General features: G+C 40.8%; 1 protein-coding gene across 2 annotated transcripts in view; it reads left to right on the top strand.

The window, feature by feature from the left end:
* The first annotated feature begins 743 nt into the window (after nt 1-743).
* The window catches only part of FGGY (FGGY carbohydrate kinase domain containing), a 195,157-nt gene continuing 175,281 nt past the window's right edge, over nt 744-20,619 (top strand). The window contains exons 1-2 of one of the 2 annotated variants that reach the window (XM_058174690.1): nt 744-950; nt 4,839-5,236. In XM_058174690.1, coding sequence (XP_058030673.1) covers nt 5,217-5,236 — 20 coding nt within the window. In that variant the 5' untranslated portion in view covers nt 744-950; nt 4,839-5,216. The remainder of the gene's footprint in view (nt 951-4,838; nt 5,237-20,619) is intronic. The other variant, XM_058174693.1, reaches the window with a different exon arrangement.

Here is a 20,619-nt window from a genome sequence, read left to right as displayed (position 1 = left end):
ATAATTTCAAATGATCATTAAATGGCCAATCATAAGTCAAAGACTGACTGTGGCCAATGAATATATGTGTATGAGCATGTGTCTACAGGTGGTCCTTGCTTACAGACTGCTGTTGAGTGACCTTTCAAAGTTACAGTGATACTAAAAAAGGAAAGTTATGACTGGTCCTTCATGACCTGTCCCAGCACCTCTGTGGTCACATTATTACAATTCAAGTATGTGACCCCTGGTGCAACAGTCATGGGATCACTATTTGTAACCTTCACAGGTGGTTTCTGACAAGCAAAGTCAATGGCAGGAAGCACAATTCATGGTCAGTGATATCTCACTTAATGACTGTTTGATTCACTTAATGAATGCAGCTGGAACTAAATGTAAGTTGGGTGGTATCACAGGATGTTTCCTTTTGTAATTGTGTGCTTAGCAATGGAGTTGCCTCTCCCAATTGAGGTTGATAAGGGAGATTACCTATATATATGTATACATGTATATATGCATAAACACAAGCACATATATAATTACAAAATATCTATCTATCTATTGGAATCTATCTATCCTGTCTGTCTCTCTGTTAAGAGTTTGTAGTTGTTAAATGGTTTAAATAAGATGGTTTAAAACCTCTCTTGTTTTTACAAAATTAAGGTATTTGCTACGGCTATTAATACTCCTGAATGGTCCTGCCACATTATCTGTCCAACAGAACTGGTTTTACAGGCTGCATAATTTTAAGAGGCAGGGTTTTCTGCCATGGGATTTCCAGGCTGAAAAAGGATATACCTGTCTTTTTTCTTCCTCCATGCAATGAGCAAGGGAGGGAGCACCATTATTCCAGCTATTCACTAATGCTGAACATACATCAACAGTGTGTGCAATGCAAAGGCATTTTCACAAGTGCTATTTGGCAAGCTTACATGATTCATTTGACAAACAGCAGGAAACAGGCCTGAAAGGTAGGAAAAATTGGATGGGGAGGCCTGGGCCTGACTGAGATCTTAGCCTTTTTCCTGTGAATACATTGACAAATTTTAGGGAGAGCCAAACTGATCAGTTATTCTTTTCCCAATATCTGGATTTTTGCAGCTCCATGGCTTCTATGTATAAATGTGTAGGGCAAGAGATCACGATTAGTTACAAAGGGGAAGAGTTTTATTTACATACTTTTTTGATTCTTGTTGGACATTGCATGTGTGACTTTCTGTGTCATTGTTTCTATTTTGTAATAGAGTTGGTGATGAAGCATAGTATGATTCTGCTCCTTCCCACTTGTAGGATATCTTAGAATGTGCATGCTGGTTATAGCATTATATTAAAAGTGCAATTATAAAATGGTTATAGATAAAAATGTGTAGGGAGCTGCCTCATAGTGAAAGAGGACAGAGGTAGGCAATCATTTAGTGACCAGTTCCATATTTACCATTTCTTTAGGGCCGCAACTAAATGGGCTGGGATTTTCTATTTCTCTCTTGATTTTGCTGCACCATTTTAGATGTATCCTTGTTTCTAAGATGTATATATAGCCTATTCCTTGGGTATATAGGTAATCCTTGACTTACAATCACAACTGAGACAAGAATTTTCATTGCTAAACAGGACGGTTGTTAAATGAGTTGTGGCTGATTTTTATGACCTTTTTGGGAGAAGGGGGCATGGTTCTTAACCAAATCACTGCAGTTGTTAAATGAATCATCGTGTTTATTAAGCAAATCTGGCTTTATTGACAGTGCTTGTCAGGAGGTGGCTGGGAAGTCTGAAAATGGCGATCACATGACTCTGGATGCTGTAACCCTCGTAATTGCATCCCAGTTGCCAAGCGCTCAAATTTTGATCACTTGACACTGGGGATGTTCATAAGTGTGAGAACTGGTTGTAAATCACTTTTTTTTTAACTTTCATCGCCATTTCAAATGTATGGTTGTAAGTCAAGGACTACCTGTGTTCTGTTGTTTTTCTGTGTTTGCCGTCTGGCTATGATAGCAATCAGACCACTGAACTTTCAGCAAGATTGGTTACAATTGCTTTGTGGGCTGCATGTGATCCTCCAGAAACAAGATATCTACCTTTAATCGATTTTGATCCCTACTGTCAAGCCTGACTGACAGAGCTTCTCTTCCAGCCTGATCTTGAAATATTTAAAGTTCGAATATTAAATATTAAAGGGGCTTCTTGCCTGCAAAATATGCACTTTGCAGCAAGACAATCATCCCTGACTTGAGCTGAAAGACAAACTGGTTTTCCTGGAAGAAATCTCTTTATCCCCAGGGCTGAAATATATTTCATTCTCTGGGCTGCAGTGTGGCTTTTGTTTTTGTTGTTGACCTTCAGGCTAAAAAAGAAAATGAGAAAAAAGTGCCTAGGAATTTAAAAGGCTGCGGTCCCTCCCTTTAATAAGCTTTCTCCTGGGATTTGAGTGTTTGCAGGCTGACACAAGGGTGTGGTGAATTCCCTTTCTGCAACAGATGTCAGCAGAGCAGAAGCCAAAGCCAAAGAGGAGGTGATGGTTTTTCACAGACTGTCTAGGAACAGTTGGACAACCTGCTGTCAGTAATTGTTGAGTGCTGTGCTTGCCGATATAACAACAAGCCTAAGAAGCTGGGTTAAAGTTTTAAGAGATAAATTATTATACAGTTCAAAATTGAGGACTTCCGTGAAATTCTTAAGTATTAAAAAAAAAATTGCTAATTCTTGCTTTCCTAATAAATTTAAAAATGAAAATCCAATGTGGAATAATTAGGAAAAATACTGTATAAATATAACCCCCCCCCTTTTTTTTTGGTACTTTTGAATCATCTTGTTCCTGGCAACTGCCTGGACAAGCCTGACTAGGTGACTAAGATACTGAGCTTGTCGGGCAGAAAGGTCGGCAGTGTGGCGGTTCGAATCCCTAGTAAAGGTCTCCTGCGTCAGCAGGGGGTTGGACTAGATGACCTCCAAGGTCCCTTCCAACTCTGTTACTGTTATTTGACTGGAGTTTTCTTGGTAAGTGGTTTGCCTTTGCCTCTTTCCTAGGGCAGAGATATGAGTGACAGGCCCAAGATTACCTAGCTGCTTTTGTGCACTCACAGTCTTCTAGCCTTGTGCCTTAACCACTACACCAAACTGGCTCTGGCCACGTTATATGAAAATTCATTTTCCTCATAAACTGCCAATGACAAATGCATACTTTTATCAGCTATCTATGTCTTCTATGTTCTGTGGTGAATACATCTTGACAATGCAAGCTGGTGTATAAAAAAATATCCCTTACAATATATCTAAACAATATATCAACAGGTTTGTAGATTGTAGATCTGAAAAAAAACTGCTTTGCAATCGAACTGAATACTAAGTGCTGAAAATACGACTTTGCCTGCTGTGCTGCAACATGGCAACTCTGTCAAAGAGTTTTTCTTTCTCTCTGCGTAGGACCAAAAGGTTTTCCAAGCCCTTCTGAAGAAAAATTGAGTTTGCTTTAAAATTCACCGGCATCATTTGTGTTCCTTTTGGAAGTTCATCCATGTCAGCTTTCCATGTTAATTTTCTTTCTTTCCTTTCTACTACCTCTTTAGAAATTTAACATCTTGTTTAGGTAACGTTCCATTTCTGACTGCTTGTGTATACATTTTCTGGAAGTGGTCTTCCTTCTCAACCTCCAATATTGGTAATCTCTTGCCACAACTATTCAGGGAGTGGGACTTTCAGATGCCAAGTTATCTCCATAGTCCACCATTTGCATTTTGATTCTAGCTTCTCACCACGATCAGCATATATACACTCAGAAAGTGTGTGAAGCAACTGTTTACACATTTGACAATGAGTCTTCCCTTGCCACCCCCCCAAATAACTGTGAATTATTTGGGGTGGGCTGATGAAGGATATTAAGTCAGTTCCATGGAAGCTCAGGAAGCAGAATATTCAGCTGTTGGCCAGCCTGGAGATAACAACAAACCGTGATTGGTTGGCATTTTGAGGCAAGTCCTAAACTAGCAAAAACTCAGGAAACCTAAAAACAATTCTAATGTGTTCTAATTTTAACATGCATTGTGAATGCTCAAGTAAACTGAAAAGCCTCTAAATGTATCTCCTTTAATATTGCCACAAGCTGATTCGATTGTAGAGGGCAAGCATGCTGTTCGTGCAATATCGTTCCAAGCCAAGGGATTATTTACATGTATTGCGTGAATTTCCTGTTGGGACTGATTTTGCTGGTGAGAATTCAACTGGATTGAGCAACTGTTAAAGGGAATTTAGAACAGAAATTTTCTCTTGCTTTTTATCCCTTTGCCTACAGCATTATTTTACAGTGCTGCTATTTTATTTCCTTCTCTGAAACATTTCCTTACTCGGCATTCCCGTGAGAGACTTCAGATATTTAAGCATGGGTATAATACGACAATCATCAAATGGGCACCATTTAAATATTCTAGGATATTCAAAAAAGAAACCGAGAATAGATTACTTTGATCTCAAATGATAAAGGAATTCATTACGGTTACTATATAATGTATTATTCAAATTCTTTTGTTGTTGTTAGTGCGAAGTCGTGTCCGACCCATCGCGACCCCATGGACAACATTCCTCCAGGCCTTCCTGTCCTCTACCATCCTCTGGAGTCCATTTAAACTCATGCCTACTGCTTCAGTGACTCCATCCAGCCACCTCGTTCTCTTTTGTACCGTTCTTCTTTTCTCTCAATCTTTCCCAGTATTAGATTTTTCTCCAGTGAGTCCTTCCTTCTCATTAAGTGGCCAAAGATTCTTTTGATAAGGGATAGTAAAGTGCAACGTCAAAACTGTCACTGATTCTGGCAGCCTTAATATTGTATTTACTTCAGTATACAATTTTTGATTTTATCTTTCAAGGAATGAGAGTGTTGTGACCCAGGTTCCTGGACCTGGACTCCTGGACTCGGATGATTCAGAAAGTGAGGGAGAAGACCTGGCAAGGCCTGCTTCTCTTGGGCCCTCTCCCTCCCTGGCACCTACTCAAAGGGCGGAGGAGGGGCCGGCAAGGCCTGATTCTTCCAGGCCTTCTTCTGATTTGGCAACGCCCCAAGAACAGTTTTGGAGTGATGCAAGACTGCGCAGACGTGACCGGCGCACGCAGCAGAGGAAGCGTTGGGACAAAGCCAAAGAATGATGGTCATGCAGTGACATCTGCAGAGACTATAAAAAGGAGGCGGAACTTCCTGGTTTTTTGTCTTGGACAAAGCAGTGAATTTGCGCGGACAAACTGTATCAATGGAGGGAAGAATATATTCGTGAGTAATTCTGGCCTTATCTATAATTTCCTCGTTATCTCCAGAGACTTGGCAGGCCCGTGGGTAGATGTGGCCAGAACATTTATCTATGCAAATAAATTAGAAAATAAGGCCTTTGACTGACTCTTTGTTGGGAGTATTGGGGAAGGGAAACAGAACAGAGATAGAAGTGGAATTTACATTTTTACTTATCTTAATATCTGCCATCCCAGATAACTAAAGAGCCCTGGTCTTGCTATACTTTAAAAGGGCCTTAAAATATGGCTATCCCCGCAGTCCTGGGATAGGCTGGGGCAGCTATCCATTTGACCTATATGATTATTTATGGTACAGGGTAGTTCTCAACTTTCAGCCACTCATTTAGTGACTGTTCAAAGTTACAACACCTCTGAAAAAAGTGACTTATGACCACTTTTCAAACTTACGACCATTGCAAAATCCCCAAGGTCACATGATCAAAATTTGGGCGCTTGGCAACTGGCATGTATTTATGACAGTTGCACTATCCATGGGTTAGGTCGTCACCGTTGTAACCTTCCCAGCCGCCTTCCAACAAGCAAAGTCAATGGGGGAAGACAGATTCACTTAACAACCGCACAATTCATTTAACAACTGCAGTGTTTCATTTAACCATTGTGACAAAAAAAAGGTTGTAAAATGAGGCTCACTTAACTCACTTAACAACTTCCGTGCTTAGCAACAAAAAATTTGGACTCAGTTGCAGTCGTAGGTTGAGGATTACTTGTATATGTTTGGTCCTTCTTTATGATGGTCTTTTAATAATTCTGGTTTAATGTAGAGCACCATGGTTCTATTTTTTAAGTTGTGAGATACCCTCGCAAATTTCTGATGAATTTGGCTGGCTTTAAAAATCAAAATAATAAATAATGTATATGCTGTACTCTATCAAGACTAACATTTTGTTTAGGGTTTACACGTGAATCTGACCTAAAATCAGTACTAAACAATCCTATTTCTTTCCTACTTTATGGATCACTTTCCTTCTTTCACTCCAGTCTTTTGCATACCTCCTCACTGAACTACATATATTATTTCCAAATCAGATGTTAGAGTTCATATCAAGGAAACTTGTAATTTCTCATGATGACAGTATCTCGGGACTTGTTTTGACAAGAATATTATTTATGATTGCTCTTGCAGAAGCAAGAGGCTGGAGCACAGTCTGTACTCTTGATCAATAAAACATATAACTTGTTTGTGTGAAACGCACATCTTTGCATGAAGTAAGGTGCCAGATAGTTCTAAGCAAAAAATATGGCTTTCCAACATATGTATGGTCTCACTGTAAGTGAAATCAAACATTCAGTTCAACGTAAAAGCTTGCCTGAACTACCTGAACAATAGCTCCAAATGTCTTTAGAAAAATATTAACCCAGAGAAAGAGGCAGAATTGTTTAATTAGCTTATTGATACCAGCAACATTCCCTGTAGGCAAAAATTTCATACTACGAGTCATTCGAACACTTGGCATTATGGGGCATAATATGGGGCAAGCCACAATACTCAGATTTCTAGCTTTTATTTTTACAAGAAAGGAGCTGGCCTCTAGTTTGGTGTTTTTCAACCTTGCCAATTTTAAAATGTGTGGACTTCAATTCCCAGAATTCCCCTTCCAATGTTCTGGAGTTGAAGCAAGGTTGAAAGACACAGCTCTAGCTCTTCAAGAAGATAAGAAGCAAAATAGATACTGTACTTGCTATTTTGGCTCTTTAAGACAAAAGGCCTGGGCCTGATTCTCAAGTGTTTTTACCATTTCTAGACCCTCCCAGCAATTGCTGACATGTTGCACATTTGCCTGGAAAAGAAAGTTTTGGTTAAAAATATATTCCCTGATGTGAAGCAAATCCAGAGTTTAAAAATACCATAACATCTCAGCAATTAAAGGTTTTGGTACAGTTAATTGGGCAGTAACAAATAGAAGCCAAACTTCATTCAATTGGTACTGCTTGAGGCAGTTTGGCATGTGTTGCTCAGAAATTAGTGTAGTGCTTTGAAAAATATCAAATTTTGTATGTATTAGCTAGAGGGCAGGAGTGAAATGCTACTGGTTCGGACAAACCAGTAGCGATGGCGGCGTGTGGTTCAGAGAACTGGTAGCGGCAGCAGCACAAGGCTCCGCCCACCAGCCCAGATGTCATTACTCCCTGGTTTTAACCAGGAAGTAACCTGTTTTTTTGAACCTCTGTACATGTGCACCCCATGCGCATGCGCAGAGGGTGCAAGCACATGTGTACCCCTGGCTGGCCCCTCCTACATTCACCCACTCGCCCAGGCGCTTGCCTCCCTTCACAAGATGGCCACAGGGACCGCTGGGAAGGTTGTGTGGAAGGCAGGCAAGCAAGCATGTCGGGACTGCCTGGCCGTGTTGAAGGGAGCTAGCAGCCTACTCCCTTCCCTGCGGCCCTGCCATGCTTGCTTGCCTTCCACATGGCCTTCCCATAAGTCCCCCATGCCCGCTTGCCTTCCGAGGTCCAGTCCCACATCCAGCCCTTGATGGAAGATGTACCACTTCTGGCCTGGCTGGCCAGTGGTGGGCAGGTGGTCTTTGGGGGAGACGCAGTTGCTGCGATGGGGCTGAGAGGGGCGTTGGTGGCAGCACTGCATGTGCAGCCCCGGGACATCTGCCCTCTTTCCCGGAGCACCACTGCCGCCCCAGAGCTCGCCTTTGCCTCTGCAGCCCATTGACCCCTCTTGCCCTTCTCTTTCTGGGCATAGCAGTTATGCTTGTTGAGCCGCTTCCCCGAAGCCAGCAGCTCTGCAGCCAGCTGCTTTGCTTTTTCCCTCTTTCTGGGAAGCTCACAGGAGGCTTGTGCAGCGGCACCGGCACCGGCATGGGGAAGGCAGGCAATCCAGATGCCCGATGCTGGTGCTTGTTTTGTGCAGCTGCAGGCAAGCCAAGAGACAGTGGGACAAAGGGGCCTGTGCATTGGGATCGCCTCTGCCTCCACTTTCTGCTGGTGCTACCATGCAAGCCTCCCATGAGGAAAAAGAGGGGAAAAGCAAAGCGGCTGGCTGCAGAGCTGCGTTTTGGAAAGTGGCCCAACAGGCAGAAGCGCCGCAGCAAGGAAGAGATGGGCAAAAGTCATTCTGCGCTAAAGCAGAGGCATTCCGAGCCTTCAGCATATCCCAGGATTGCAATGCTGAAGGCTCACAATGGAGCTGTTTTCATGAAAGGCAGGAAAATGGGGAGGGGGTTTTCCTGCCTGTCATCCATTCCTGAAGCTCAGCACAGACTGAGGGAAGGATGGTAGGCAGGAAAATTCCCCTCCCCATTTTCCTGCCATTCAGGACAAGGAGTGGCTGGGAGGAGAGGGGCTGGGTGAGGCGCCCCTTGATGTGAGTGATGTGGAATTGGCCATGTGCACCCAGTCACATGACACCCCCCCACAAGCCACACCCACCAAGCTATGCCCACAGAACCAGTAGGGAAAAATTTTGAATTTCAGATTCAATAGATAATGAGAACCAAAGATAGTATTTCTTGACTTCTTACATTTATTTTTCCTCCAAAATCGTGATCATGGCTAGAAATTCCTTGAGCTGCCTTTTGACTAAGTGGGAACATCTCTATGTAATCTTAGTGTCAAGTTCGAAGTGTGCTTTTGCTGTTGCAACCATTATCACTTCTCAGCTTGCTGATGAAGCCAGGGGTGAGGGAAGGGTGAGATGGAATGTAGGCTCCAGACATCAAGAAGACAAGGCATGAGTACCAAGGATGCTTTGGCAGGTGGTTGCCAAAACCAAAGACATTTTCTCATAACAATACAATGACATTCAATTGGACAATGTGATCTGCACTAATAGGGGGAGGGAGAATCCTATACTTCAATTATGTGGGTTTGCGTGGGAATTAGCTAAATCAGGTTTTGCTCTCCTCAGTGCCAAAATGATGTACTCAATAAAGTTTTGCATTCAGAGATTGGATCGTCTTGACCATGCCTGTTTTGATTGGGTTTGTCAGTCGAAACATTGACATTTAGTTAAACATCATTTATTGTTTGTCACCAATTCAAGACTTATATCAAACATTGATTTAAGTTTCCTTGAATTTGCACTCTTCAAACTTCTAGCCATTATACTGGGCTCCAGGTTGACCTGCCAACTTCTCCCTCCCTCCCTACCTTCCCCCACTACAAATAATGTTCCCTATAGACCAGTAATGACTAACCTTTTCTGAACCGAGTGCCCAAAGTGCACATGCACGAACCCCCCCTCCAAATACAATGCATGTGTGGCCCCAGTGCATGTACCCCACCCCTGTACATGCGCACATGCCCCTTTCATCCCCCCCGCACATGTGCAGCAGAGACCCAAAGACCAGCTCGTCGGCGGGAGGCACAAGTGCATGCGCAGCGGACCTAAACTGGGGTGATGGCTTGTGTGCCATCAGGGCGCTGCATGCCACCTCTGGCACATGTGCCATAGGTTTGCCATGACGGCTATAGGCTATAAAACATTCAAGTGTGCTTGCAAGACAGAGAGAAAGGGTGTAGCTAAGTAGTAGATCTCCTACTTTCCATACAGGAAGTCCAAGGTTGAATCCCTGGTTCTTCTACCCGGAGTGAGTAAGACTTGAATCAGAAAACTCTGAAGAGTTCCTGCCAGTCTTCATGCACAATACTGAGCTAGACCATAATCCCTTTCTAGAGTATGGAATATGAATCCAGGAAGTTACCAAAAATATCTAGAGTTTTCTTAATACCACTGCACTGAGCTTCTGTCAAGGAATATGGGGCAAAGCTGCAAATGCATGCATAGAAGAAAACTGGGGGAAACTGTGGCACACAAATTCCAAACATATTCCATGTTGCAGCATTCCCCTTCCCTTGGGAATAATTTATGCAGTTCTTCACACTCGGATCACCTTGGTTTCACTCTTCCCTTCTTTGCACCTTCAGCAAACCCTCCAGAAGGACGAAAAACCAATATAACAGAACTCTTTCCTTACTTCTGGAAGGGTAAGGAGACCTAAAAAGGCAATATAAGGATAATGTTTTGGGAGAAAACAGTGTTGTATTCATCTAGCCTTCTTCTGATCTTCGGAGAAGCAGAAGACTCTGTCTTCTAGTGTTGCCAACGTGTCTGTGTTTGCCAGATTTACACCCATACTTAGGAATAAAGCAACAGAATAAACTGTGGTTTCCATGGCCACTTGGCTGTTTATTGTCGTCTTGGATCAATATGACAATATTAAAGGCTTGCCAATCTGCCACCCAAATAAGCAGCAGATGTCTCAATTGACATAAACTGCTCGGCATGAGTGTTCATTTTTGACATGGCACGATGGAAAGGCACGGCTTGAAATCGCAGTCAAGCAACACAAAAATTCCAAAACTGCATCCCCTACAGATTGTAGAGTTCTTTGGGAATCATAAGAATACTTTTTAAAAAAGATTTATGACTGCCGTAAAAAACTTTCGGTGATGCTTGAGCAACTTGCTTAGGTGTGGGGTGCAATTTGGCTAGCCTATAGTTGAACTTATTGCTCTCTCCCAGCAATTTATGAACTGCTGCAGTACTTCTAGGATTTTTTTTTCTGTTCACATTATTTTGTGTACATTGTTTTAATGTATAAATGTACTCCCCCAGGAGTAGGGCCTTCTCTGTTGGAGCTCCGACGCTCTGGAATGAACTTCCCCCTTGCTTACGCCAAGTGCCTGATCTTCGGACCTTTCGCCGTGAACTAAAAACATATTTATTTATTCAAGCGGGACTGGCATAATAGTTTTTACTATTTTAAATTGGGTTTTATTGTCTTGGGTTTTTTAATTTTTAAATTTTAATGTCGGCCTTTTTTGCAATTTGCTTCGTTTTAAATTCTGGTTTTAATTGTATATATATTGAGTTTTATCTTGGCTGTACACCGCCCTGAGTCCTTTGGGAGAAGGGCGGTATAAAAATTTAATAAATAAATAAATAAATAAAATAAATAATGGTGATCTAAACAAAATTGAAATGTACAATGCGTTGGACATTAGCAAATCTTCATGGGCAGTTGGATTGTAGGCAACCATGAATATCTCTATTTTACAGGTGGAAAAAACCCCGCAAATTCCTGTGTATACACAGAGATATACAATAAAAAAAAATTCCCCTCAATTCTTCTACTGTATCGCTAAAGGTTGCATGGCAAAGGGTAAGTAAGTCATATGGGGTTGGAAAACTAATGTTCACTGATCCTTATATGTCATTTTCTCTGTTATTTCAGAGGATAGATTATAAAAGAGCATTTAAAACTCATCGCCAAAATATCATCCTTGCATTTGACAGCACTTTGTAGAATGTCATTATGGCTGTGTGCGATGAAAAGCACATCCATCTGATTAAAACTCAAGTGCAAGGAATCAAATTCTGCGGTGACTAATGTGGGCCTATTAAACAATTACAAGGAAAAAATAGCCCACTTTTCTCATGTTTTCCTCTGGTACACCTTTGCTATTGTGCATCTATTAAATGTGTTGCTGAAAAAGGTTACAGTCTCATATCAGGACATTCAGTCAAAAGATCTGTTATGTACAATAGCAGATATATGGTGCTTTATTCAAATGATGGTGGTGCTTATTCAAAGCAGTGCTCACAGATTAAAAAATAACCCAAGTCCACAACAGAAAACAAATAGAGTTCATTATACTTAATACCTAACCCTAACTGTTACACAATTGTCTGCAGCAGGTTATCTATATGGTTGCTGAGAAATTGGAAACTATAATACAGATAATCCTCGATTTACAACAGTTCATTTAGTGACCGTTCGAAGTTACAAGGGCACTGAAAAAAGTGACTTATGACCAGTGGTGGGTTTCAAATTTTTTTACTACTGGTTCTGTGGGTGTTGCTTGGTGGGTGTGGCATAGTTTGGTGGGCGTGGCATGGGAAGGATGCTGTAAAATCTCCATTCTCACCCTAATCCAGGGGAAGGTTATTGCAAAATTCACATTTCCTCCCCATCGGCTGGGACTTGGGAAGCAGAGAATAGATGGCAGCAGGGCCAGTCAGAATTTTTACTACTGGTTCTCTGAACTACTCAAAATTTCCGCTACCGGTTCTCCAGAACTGGTCAGAACCTGCTGACCAATTTTAATCCTTACAACCATTGCAGCATTCCCATGGAAAGATGATTTACATTCAGATGCTTGACAACTGGTTCATATTTATGACGGTTGCAGTAGTCATATGACCATCTTTTGCGATCTTCTGACAAGCAACGTCAATGGGGAAGTCAGGTTCACTTAACCGTGTTACTAATTTAACAACTGCACTGATTCACTTAACAAGTATGGCAAGAAAAGTCATAAAATGGAGCAAAACTCACTTAACAAATTTCTCACTTAACAACATAAATTCTGGGCTGAGTTGTGGTCTTAAGTCAAGGACTACCTGTAATGGATTTAAGTAACTAAAAAGCAGATTCTGACTGTTTATCTAAGAGTATAAGTGGTTTAGCTTTGGAGTTATTTATCCAGGGAAGGTGAGCAATTCTGCTTCACTGGATGTATTCCAGTGGAAATCACACAGCCATCTTCTGGAATGCTTTAATTCAAATTTCTGCGCTCAGCACGTGCTTAACCTTGGTGCCTAGATGGCCTAAGTTTCCTCTTCGAACTCACAGGGCATCAGAAACGAGGCGGAATGATTTGATTATGCTTTTGGTTCTCCCAGACCCAAATGGAAACTAGTAGCTAAGGAAAAGTAATTTCTTGGCTCCTCAGCTGGGACTTTATCCTCCAGTTAGATAGCGGTGGTAGATGCTGAAGCGAAATAGCACTGGCTCTTCCCCCATATCTGGGGCTCTCTATTAATGTCTGGATTCTTCACCGAGGTTAAGGAGTTTATGTGCATGGAGTTTACTCAAACAATAATAAATCATTTTATTTCCAGGTTTCCGGTTTCCAGGTAATGTTACCTTCAATTTTATTTGATGACAGGAATAGATTTACATAACTGAGCAACTGGGTGGACTCCTTGCAATGACGTTCTCTGCATTTCAAAGGACTGATTTATGCAAGATGCCCTGGAGAATCCAGTGTTCTTCACTTGGTTAGAGCTAGGTTTTTAGCAGTGGTGGGTTGCTACAGGTTCTCCCTGGATCGGGTGAACTAGTAGTGGCAGCGGAAGGTTCCGCCTGGATGCTTCTGCGCATGCACAGAAGTGGCAAGTGCACTTGCACACCCACACCCACAAGCGAGCTGGTAGCCACGGGTTTTGAAATCTGTCCCTGGGTTTTAGCATGCCAGGCTTAAATGACTGACTCTACTTTGTAAAATAAAATGCCAGTGTTGAGAGATTCTCTGTCTCCCCCTTTAATGACATATCAAAATGTCATTAATTGCATCAATTGCATCAATTTAAAAGGCAATTTAAATTGCCTTTCTCTGCTGACCGCAAGACAACCAACAATGAATTAACAAGATGCTACAGCAACTTTAAATGAAGATCTCATTGAAAAAGACTACTCTTCTTTCCTGGATAGGTAGCTGTTCCTAAAATCCTGTCCATTCATATTTGCTTAGCTTGCACTTTAGATACAACCTCTGGATTTTCTATAAAAAAAAGGAGCAATGCAATCCAGTGTATGCTTGTCTATTGTGAGGATACTTCAACTGAATTGAGAAAGTCTCATTCTCACAAATGTATATTAAAGTGTAGCTTCTCAGAAATGGGGATTTAAATGACACAATTAAGCAGTACATTAAATAATTTCTCCCTCCCTCTTCTCTTTTGTTGCTCCTGAAGAAAGACTAAACTCAGTTGAAATTAAGCTGGTGCCCCAAAACATCCAATTGTCAAAATTAATACAAAACCCATTAGCACTTTACATTCCTAGATTTGTCCTTGTTCCATTATCTATATTGCTTATTCTTCCCTCTAATTCCATATCACTTTCTGTTTTACTTTGCTTTTCCACCAACATAAAAATTTGTGCCTGAGAATTAGAGGGTTCTCAGTATATTAAACTTCTATTCAGATGGACTGTTTTTCTTTCTTGCCCTTCTATATTTAGGATACAAGCATAGTTAATACTCAAAAGTCTCACTTAACAACCATCTCACTTATCAACATAATTTTTGGGGTCAATAAAATTGTGGTCATAAGTCGAGGACTACCTGTTCTGCGTGGATGTAAAGTAGCAAACTATTACAGGCCAGAATTTTGTTTGAGAAGATTCTTCTCCAGAAAGAAGCTCCATGAAAATGAATCAGAATAGGCAGTCATTGTACATTGTACTGGAGATATTGATTCCCCACACCAACTCCTGGTTTTTGAGGGTAAAAAAATGGTTATTGCATCTCAGATATGGTCTTGTGAAGGGATATTGTAGCCCTAATGTAAAAAAAATAAGAATTAACATTTGTTTTTCTTAAAATCACCTGCACCCCTCAAGTGATGTCCCTCAGTATGTATGTTCTGTTATGGAGCCTTTTCTCATTTCTCCAGAAATGCTCTGCGAGCAAGGGATAAATGAGAAGTCCATCCATGCAAAAGTGCTGAATGCACACAGGGATGGTTACTCATCACTACAATGGGTGTCAACATGCTCTGCTTGACAGGATACTCAAAAGTCTGGACCCTAATCAATCAATGAATAGAAAATTACATCATCAAACTCATTGCATCTTTATAATAAATCTGGGGTTCAATCATACTTGGAATATGACGTGCAAAATCTAATCCTAGCTCAAAAAGCACAATACTAAGCTGAAATGTACAGAAAAAATAATCAGAAGATCAAGGGTTGAGAACCTTTTGCAGGAGAAAAGGTTATAACAGCAACAGCACTGAGACTTTTACAGTGTCTTTTACAGCCCTCTCTAAGCAGTTTATAGAGTCAGCATATAGCGCCCAACTGGGTCCTCATTTTAATGACTTCAGACGGATGGAAGGCTGAGTCAACCTTGAGCTGCTAAGACTTGAACTGCCGAACTGCTCGCAGCCAGAAATTAGCAGAAGTAGCTTGCAGTACTGCATTCTTGACATTTAGTGGTGGGACGAACAAGACTGATCAAAAGAAGCACTTCTCCAAACAGTTAAAATAGAATTTACTCCTTATTGACAACTATCAGTATGGATCAGTGGTGGGATTCAGACGGTTTGGACCAGTTCAGGCAAACTGGTAGTTGCGAGCTGCGGGTGGGAGGGTTGCAACTACCACAACTACCCACCCACCACCCACTACCCACCCGCCCCAGCGCTATGCCATCCTATTTAACCATATTTTTTAAGCCATGCACATGCGTGCAAGTTGCACATGCAAGCAAAGTGCTTGCACAGAAGGACGCGCATATGCGTGGAAGGTACGGATGCTTTTGAAAAAAAGGAGCGGACACCCATTCATAAGTGGAGATTATCACTGGTGAGTTTTCATTATTGTCCAATATTTATGCCGGGACTGGAGTAATCAGCTTCTTAATATCAACTGTTACTGGGGAATCTATGAAAAGAAAAATGATACTGCACTATTTCTTGCTGATAGGTTTTCCAGAAACTGGGGGTTGCTTATTATGGGAACAGAATGCTGACCTGATCCAGCCCTGCTCCTCTTAATTTCTGACTGCATGAAATATTTTATCCTGCAAATCAGAAATTCGGTGTGAGAAGAATAGCACAAATCCACTCTGACTTATTCTCCCTTTCACAGTCCTGCAGTTCCTAATAAAGGCTATGAATGAAGTGCCCTTTGAAAAAATATACAGTTGACATGATCCATATGGAAAGATATGCTTTTCCCCATGTGAACTTTTTAAGGAGCATATTGAATAACAAAAGGAATCATTTAAAAAGACTCCTTATACAATCATTCCCGCATTCCCCCCCCCCAAAAAAAAAACTGTTGGTAGCATATCAAGTTCAACCAATTCTAGCATCTGGATACCAACTAGACTCAGACGTTAATTACATATAATGGTAAGATTTGTTTACACTTCCTTCAACCCCAAATGCTTTCTGAGGTAGGAAGGACAACTTGGCAGCAACACAGATTTCTTTCTTTTTAAAGCCAGTGTTGAATATTTAAGACAGCTGTTTCTCTTTCTTTTCTCTCATGGCTGGATTCATTCATTCTTTTGTGCTCTTTTTCTAAGTGCCTGCCACTTACACTACTCTTAATAAAGTCTTGAATGGATTTGTATGTCTCCTAGAGCAGGGATCTCCAACCTTGGCAACTTTAAGCCTGGCGACTTCAACTCCCAGAATTCCCCAGCAAAGCTGGCTGGGGAATTCTGGGAGTTGAAGTCCTCTGGGCTTAAAGTTGCCAAGGTTGGAGATCCCTGTCCTAGAGGAGCTGCTCTTTGGACACTTTTAATGAGTGTGAAAGGTTTGCACTCAGAGATGTCTTTGGGTTATTTCTTGAATATTGTTAGCACAGAAACATCAAACTTTTGAACACATTGCACGTATCAGCTCTTGATAGGAATTTTACAAAGTTTTCATTTGAATGATGGCTTCAACTTTCCATCCCTTCCAAACCTGGATGGATGGTTGGTTGGGTTTTTTTAAATGTTTAGGCTGGTTTCTAGACTACTTAACAAGTATAGAAATTTCTTGGAGCAAGTAAGGAAGTGTTTTGGAATGCTTTTATTTAGCCTCAAAATATAGCATAGCCCTGCAGTATATGCAATGTTGGAATGGTATGTTTTGAAAGCCCATTAGAGATAGTTCAAAATTTAAATACTGAATCTGGATCTTGATGCTACTTTATGGCACTTCTAAGCTAGCTAATGATCAGAATAAAGTTTTCTAAAAAATATGTTGCTTTTCATAATTCAGATAATGAATAAGGTACCTACTATAGTTAGCTAGATGGATGGATGGATAGATAAATGATAGATAGATAGATAGATAGATAGATAGATAGATAGATAGATAGATAGATAGATAGAAAGATGGATAGATAGATGATAGATAAGATACTGAATGGTAGGTAGGTAGGTAGGTAGGTAGATAGATAGATAAATGATAGATAGATAGATAGATAGATAGATAGATAGATAGATAGATAGATAATGATTTATGGACAACCAAAGTCTCAACTGCATCAAATAGTAAAAATTTGATAGAAATTATTATGAAGGGTGGGTAACAACACCCAGCCAACCTCAGCTGAGAAAAAAATATTTCGAGGACCTAGTCAAATTAAATCAAGATGCCACTTGAGTAAGATGCCATCAGGAAATCTAGGATTGTAGGCTAAGCTGGACAATTGATATAGTACAAAGCAAGTTACTTCCATACTATTGGCAAGAAAATTAGATGGATATGTCTATATACTGTATTTCTATATACTTCACAGTTCAATCCTGAACTATATATACATTCTCTTCTATTGATACATCTATATAGTCACTGGGAGTTGAGTTCAAATGAAGAAAGTCTCTACCATTATCCCTTTGCCCTAGGCCTTGCTTATAGATCTGGCCATGGCTTAAAAACAGTAAAAACAGAAAGATGTACTGATGACTACTGACAAATATGTTATCAAAGGAATGTATTCATATATCCCTTTCATCCCACCCACCCCTTCAAATTCTTGGCTTTGAAAGCAATCTTGAGAACCAGTCAAGATTCAAAGATAATGCACACAGATACTGCATTACTTCAAGATAAATCTCTTGAATTACTTCAGTTTTAAGTGGTGGGTGAGTAGGTGGGTGGCTATGTTTATAGAGAGATATTCAGATGAAAGAGCCAGTATTCTGGATTTTGTTTTTCTGTTCTCTGAACCATAGAACTTACTTTGATTGTAATGCCAGCTGGGGAATTGCAATTTTTAAAATTTTCTCTTTGTTTCATCTTACTTTCCATCGTCTGCTGATCTCTTTGTAAACTACCAGTCTTGAGTCTACATAAAATTATCCATCAGTTTGTGTATCAAGGAGACTAGGCTGTGAATGGTAGATTTTGAAGAAAACATTTTAAAATGTCACAATGAAGATAATGCATTTTAAGCTCTTTCCTTTCCTTTCCTTTCCTTTCCTTTCCTTTCCTTTCCTTTCCTTTCCTTTCCTTTCCTTTCCATCAAGTCCATACAGTTATCTTCAAAAAAAAAGAGAGGAAAAATGGATCCAGGAAACTACAGACCTACAGAGCCTATTATCGATACCTGGAAAAATTCTGGAAAAGATAATCAAGCAAACACCTAGAGGCAAACAAAGTCATAACTAAAAGCCAACATGGGTTTATCAAAAACAAATCATGCCACAGACAAACCTTGCATTCCTTGACAAAGTGACAAAATTAGTGGATCAGCGAAAAGCTGTGGATATAATTTATTTGGCATTCAGTAAGCCATTTGATAAAGTAAAATACAATCTACTACTTGATAAGATACATCACGCACCCAATGGATTCGTAACTAGCTGCCCAACCACACTCAAAGTGTAGTCCTTAATGGAACTGCATCTACAATGGAGGGAAGTATACAGTGGAATATCCCAAGGCTCTATCTTAGATCAAGTACTTTTCAATATCTTTATCAGTGATTTAGACGAGGAGATACAAGGGGAACTCATCAAATTTGCAGACAACATCAAACTGGCAAGAATAGCCAAAACTCCAGAAGTTAAGCTCAAGATACAGAAGGTTCTTGACAGACTTCAAGTCTGGGCCCTATCTAACAAAATGAAATTCAGTGGAGAGAAAAGTAAGGTTGTATATTTAAGCAAGAAAACCAGATGCACAGGTACAGAATAAGTGGTACATGGCTCAATAGTAGTAACTGCAAGAGGCATTTGGAGTCCTAGTGGACAATATGAGCCAGCAGTGTGCTGCTGTTCTAGGCTGCATTAACAGAGGAACAAAATTAAGATCATATGAAGTGCTAATACCATTTTATAATGTCTTGGTAAGACCACACTTGGGATACTGAATCCAGTTTTGGTCACCACAATATAAAAAAAATGATATTGAGATGCTAGAAAGAATACAGAGAAGAGCAACAAAGATGAGTAGGAGACTGGAGGCTAAAACATAAGAAGAATAATTGCAGGAATTGGTTAATGAAAAGAAGGAACTAGGGGCTGACATGATAGCAGTGTTCCAATATCTAAGGGGCTGCCACAAAGGAGTCAACCTTATCTCTACAGCACTTTAAGGCACGATAAGAAGCAATGGATGGAAACTAATCAAGGAGAGAACCAACCTAGAATTAAGGAGAAATTTCCTAACAGAACAATTAATCAGTGGAACAACTTGACAATGAAAATTTAGAGGAAATTTTCCTTAGTCATTCTCCTAGTTACTGGTTAATGTGACTTTGGTTGCATCTGAAAGGAGGGAATTTGGGGGAGGAACAAAAAATGTAAGTAGTTCTGCTGGATTGGACCCTGGTCCAGCTATTATAACCCTGTACGAGGAAACCCACTCAGTGAGCAGCCAAGCTGGTAACCAGCACCACATCTCCTGGTAGCAAATTCCAAAATTTAATTATGCACTGTGAACAACAACAAGAACCATCATCATCATCATCATCATCATCATCTTTTTGCCCATCCTCATTCTTCCAGAATTCAATTTCATTGGGTGATTTCCGGTTGTAGGGTATTTTTGGAAGGGGAAACAATTTCTCCTTGTCCACTTCATCCAGTCAGTGCATACTTTTGCACATCTCAGTAACTCTTCTTCTCATTTGCTTCTTTCCTAGATTAAAAAGCTGGAAATATTGCAATATTTCCTCATAGGGAAGGTGCTCCAGCCCTTTTGATAATCTTCATTACTAAATCCTTCTCTACTTCCCCTTAATTTAATGCCTTGCTTGAAGTCTGTGGGCTGCATTAGAATGAGAGGCTGAAGATTCCCATTTTTCTCTCTCGCTGTATCCTTAATGACAAGGATGTTTTTAGCATTCCCTAGAAATGTTGACAGCATTTAAATAGCTGTTTTGTGGCTGGCAGGGAATGCTATGCCAGTTATTCTTGGTACAGGGAAGTTTTCCGGGACAGCTATCTTGCGTGAGTGCCTATAACATCAGCCCATCTCAATATGACCTGCTTCTAATTATGCTTATATGGTTCTGCCAGGGGTGAAATTAAAAAATTTCCCCTACGGGTTCTGTGGGCATGGCTTGTTGGGGTGGGGGGGAGGTCAACTCGACATAACTCACATCGAGGGGCTCCTCACCAGCCCCTCCCCCCCAGCCATTCCTTGTCCTGATTGGCAGGAAAATGGGGAGGGGAATATTCCTGCCTACCATCCTTCCCTCAGTCTGTGCAGAGATTGAGGAATGGATGACAGGCAAGAAAATCCCCTTCCCCTTTTTCCTGCCTTTCACAAAAATGGCTCCATTCCTGATGCTCCCCCCTCCCCCTCCCTCCTGGAGATTACCTTAAAGGGTCAGGTTCCATTGTGAATGGAGGGAGAAAAGTTAGCAT

Source organism: Ahaetulla prasina, chromosome 3, assembly GCF_028640845.1.
Source record: "Ahaetulla prasina isolate Xishuangbanna chromosome 3, ASM2864084v1, whole genome shotgun sequence".
NCBI lineage: Eukaryota > Metazoa > Chordata > Lepidosauria > Squamata > Colubridae > Ahaetulla > Ahaetulla prasina.
The sequence above is the reverse complement of the archived record's forward strand: the minus strand, read 5'-3'. Positions and strand labels throughout refer to the sequence as shown.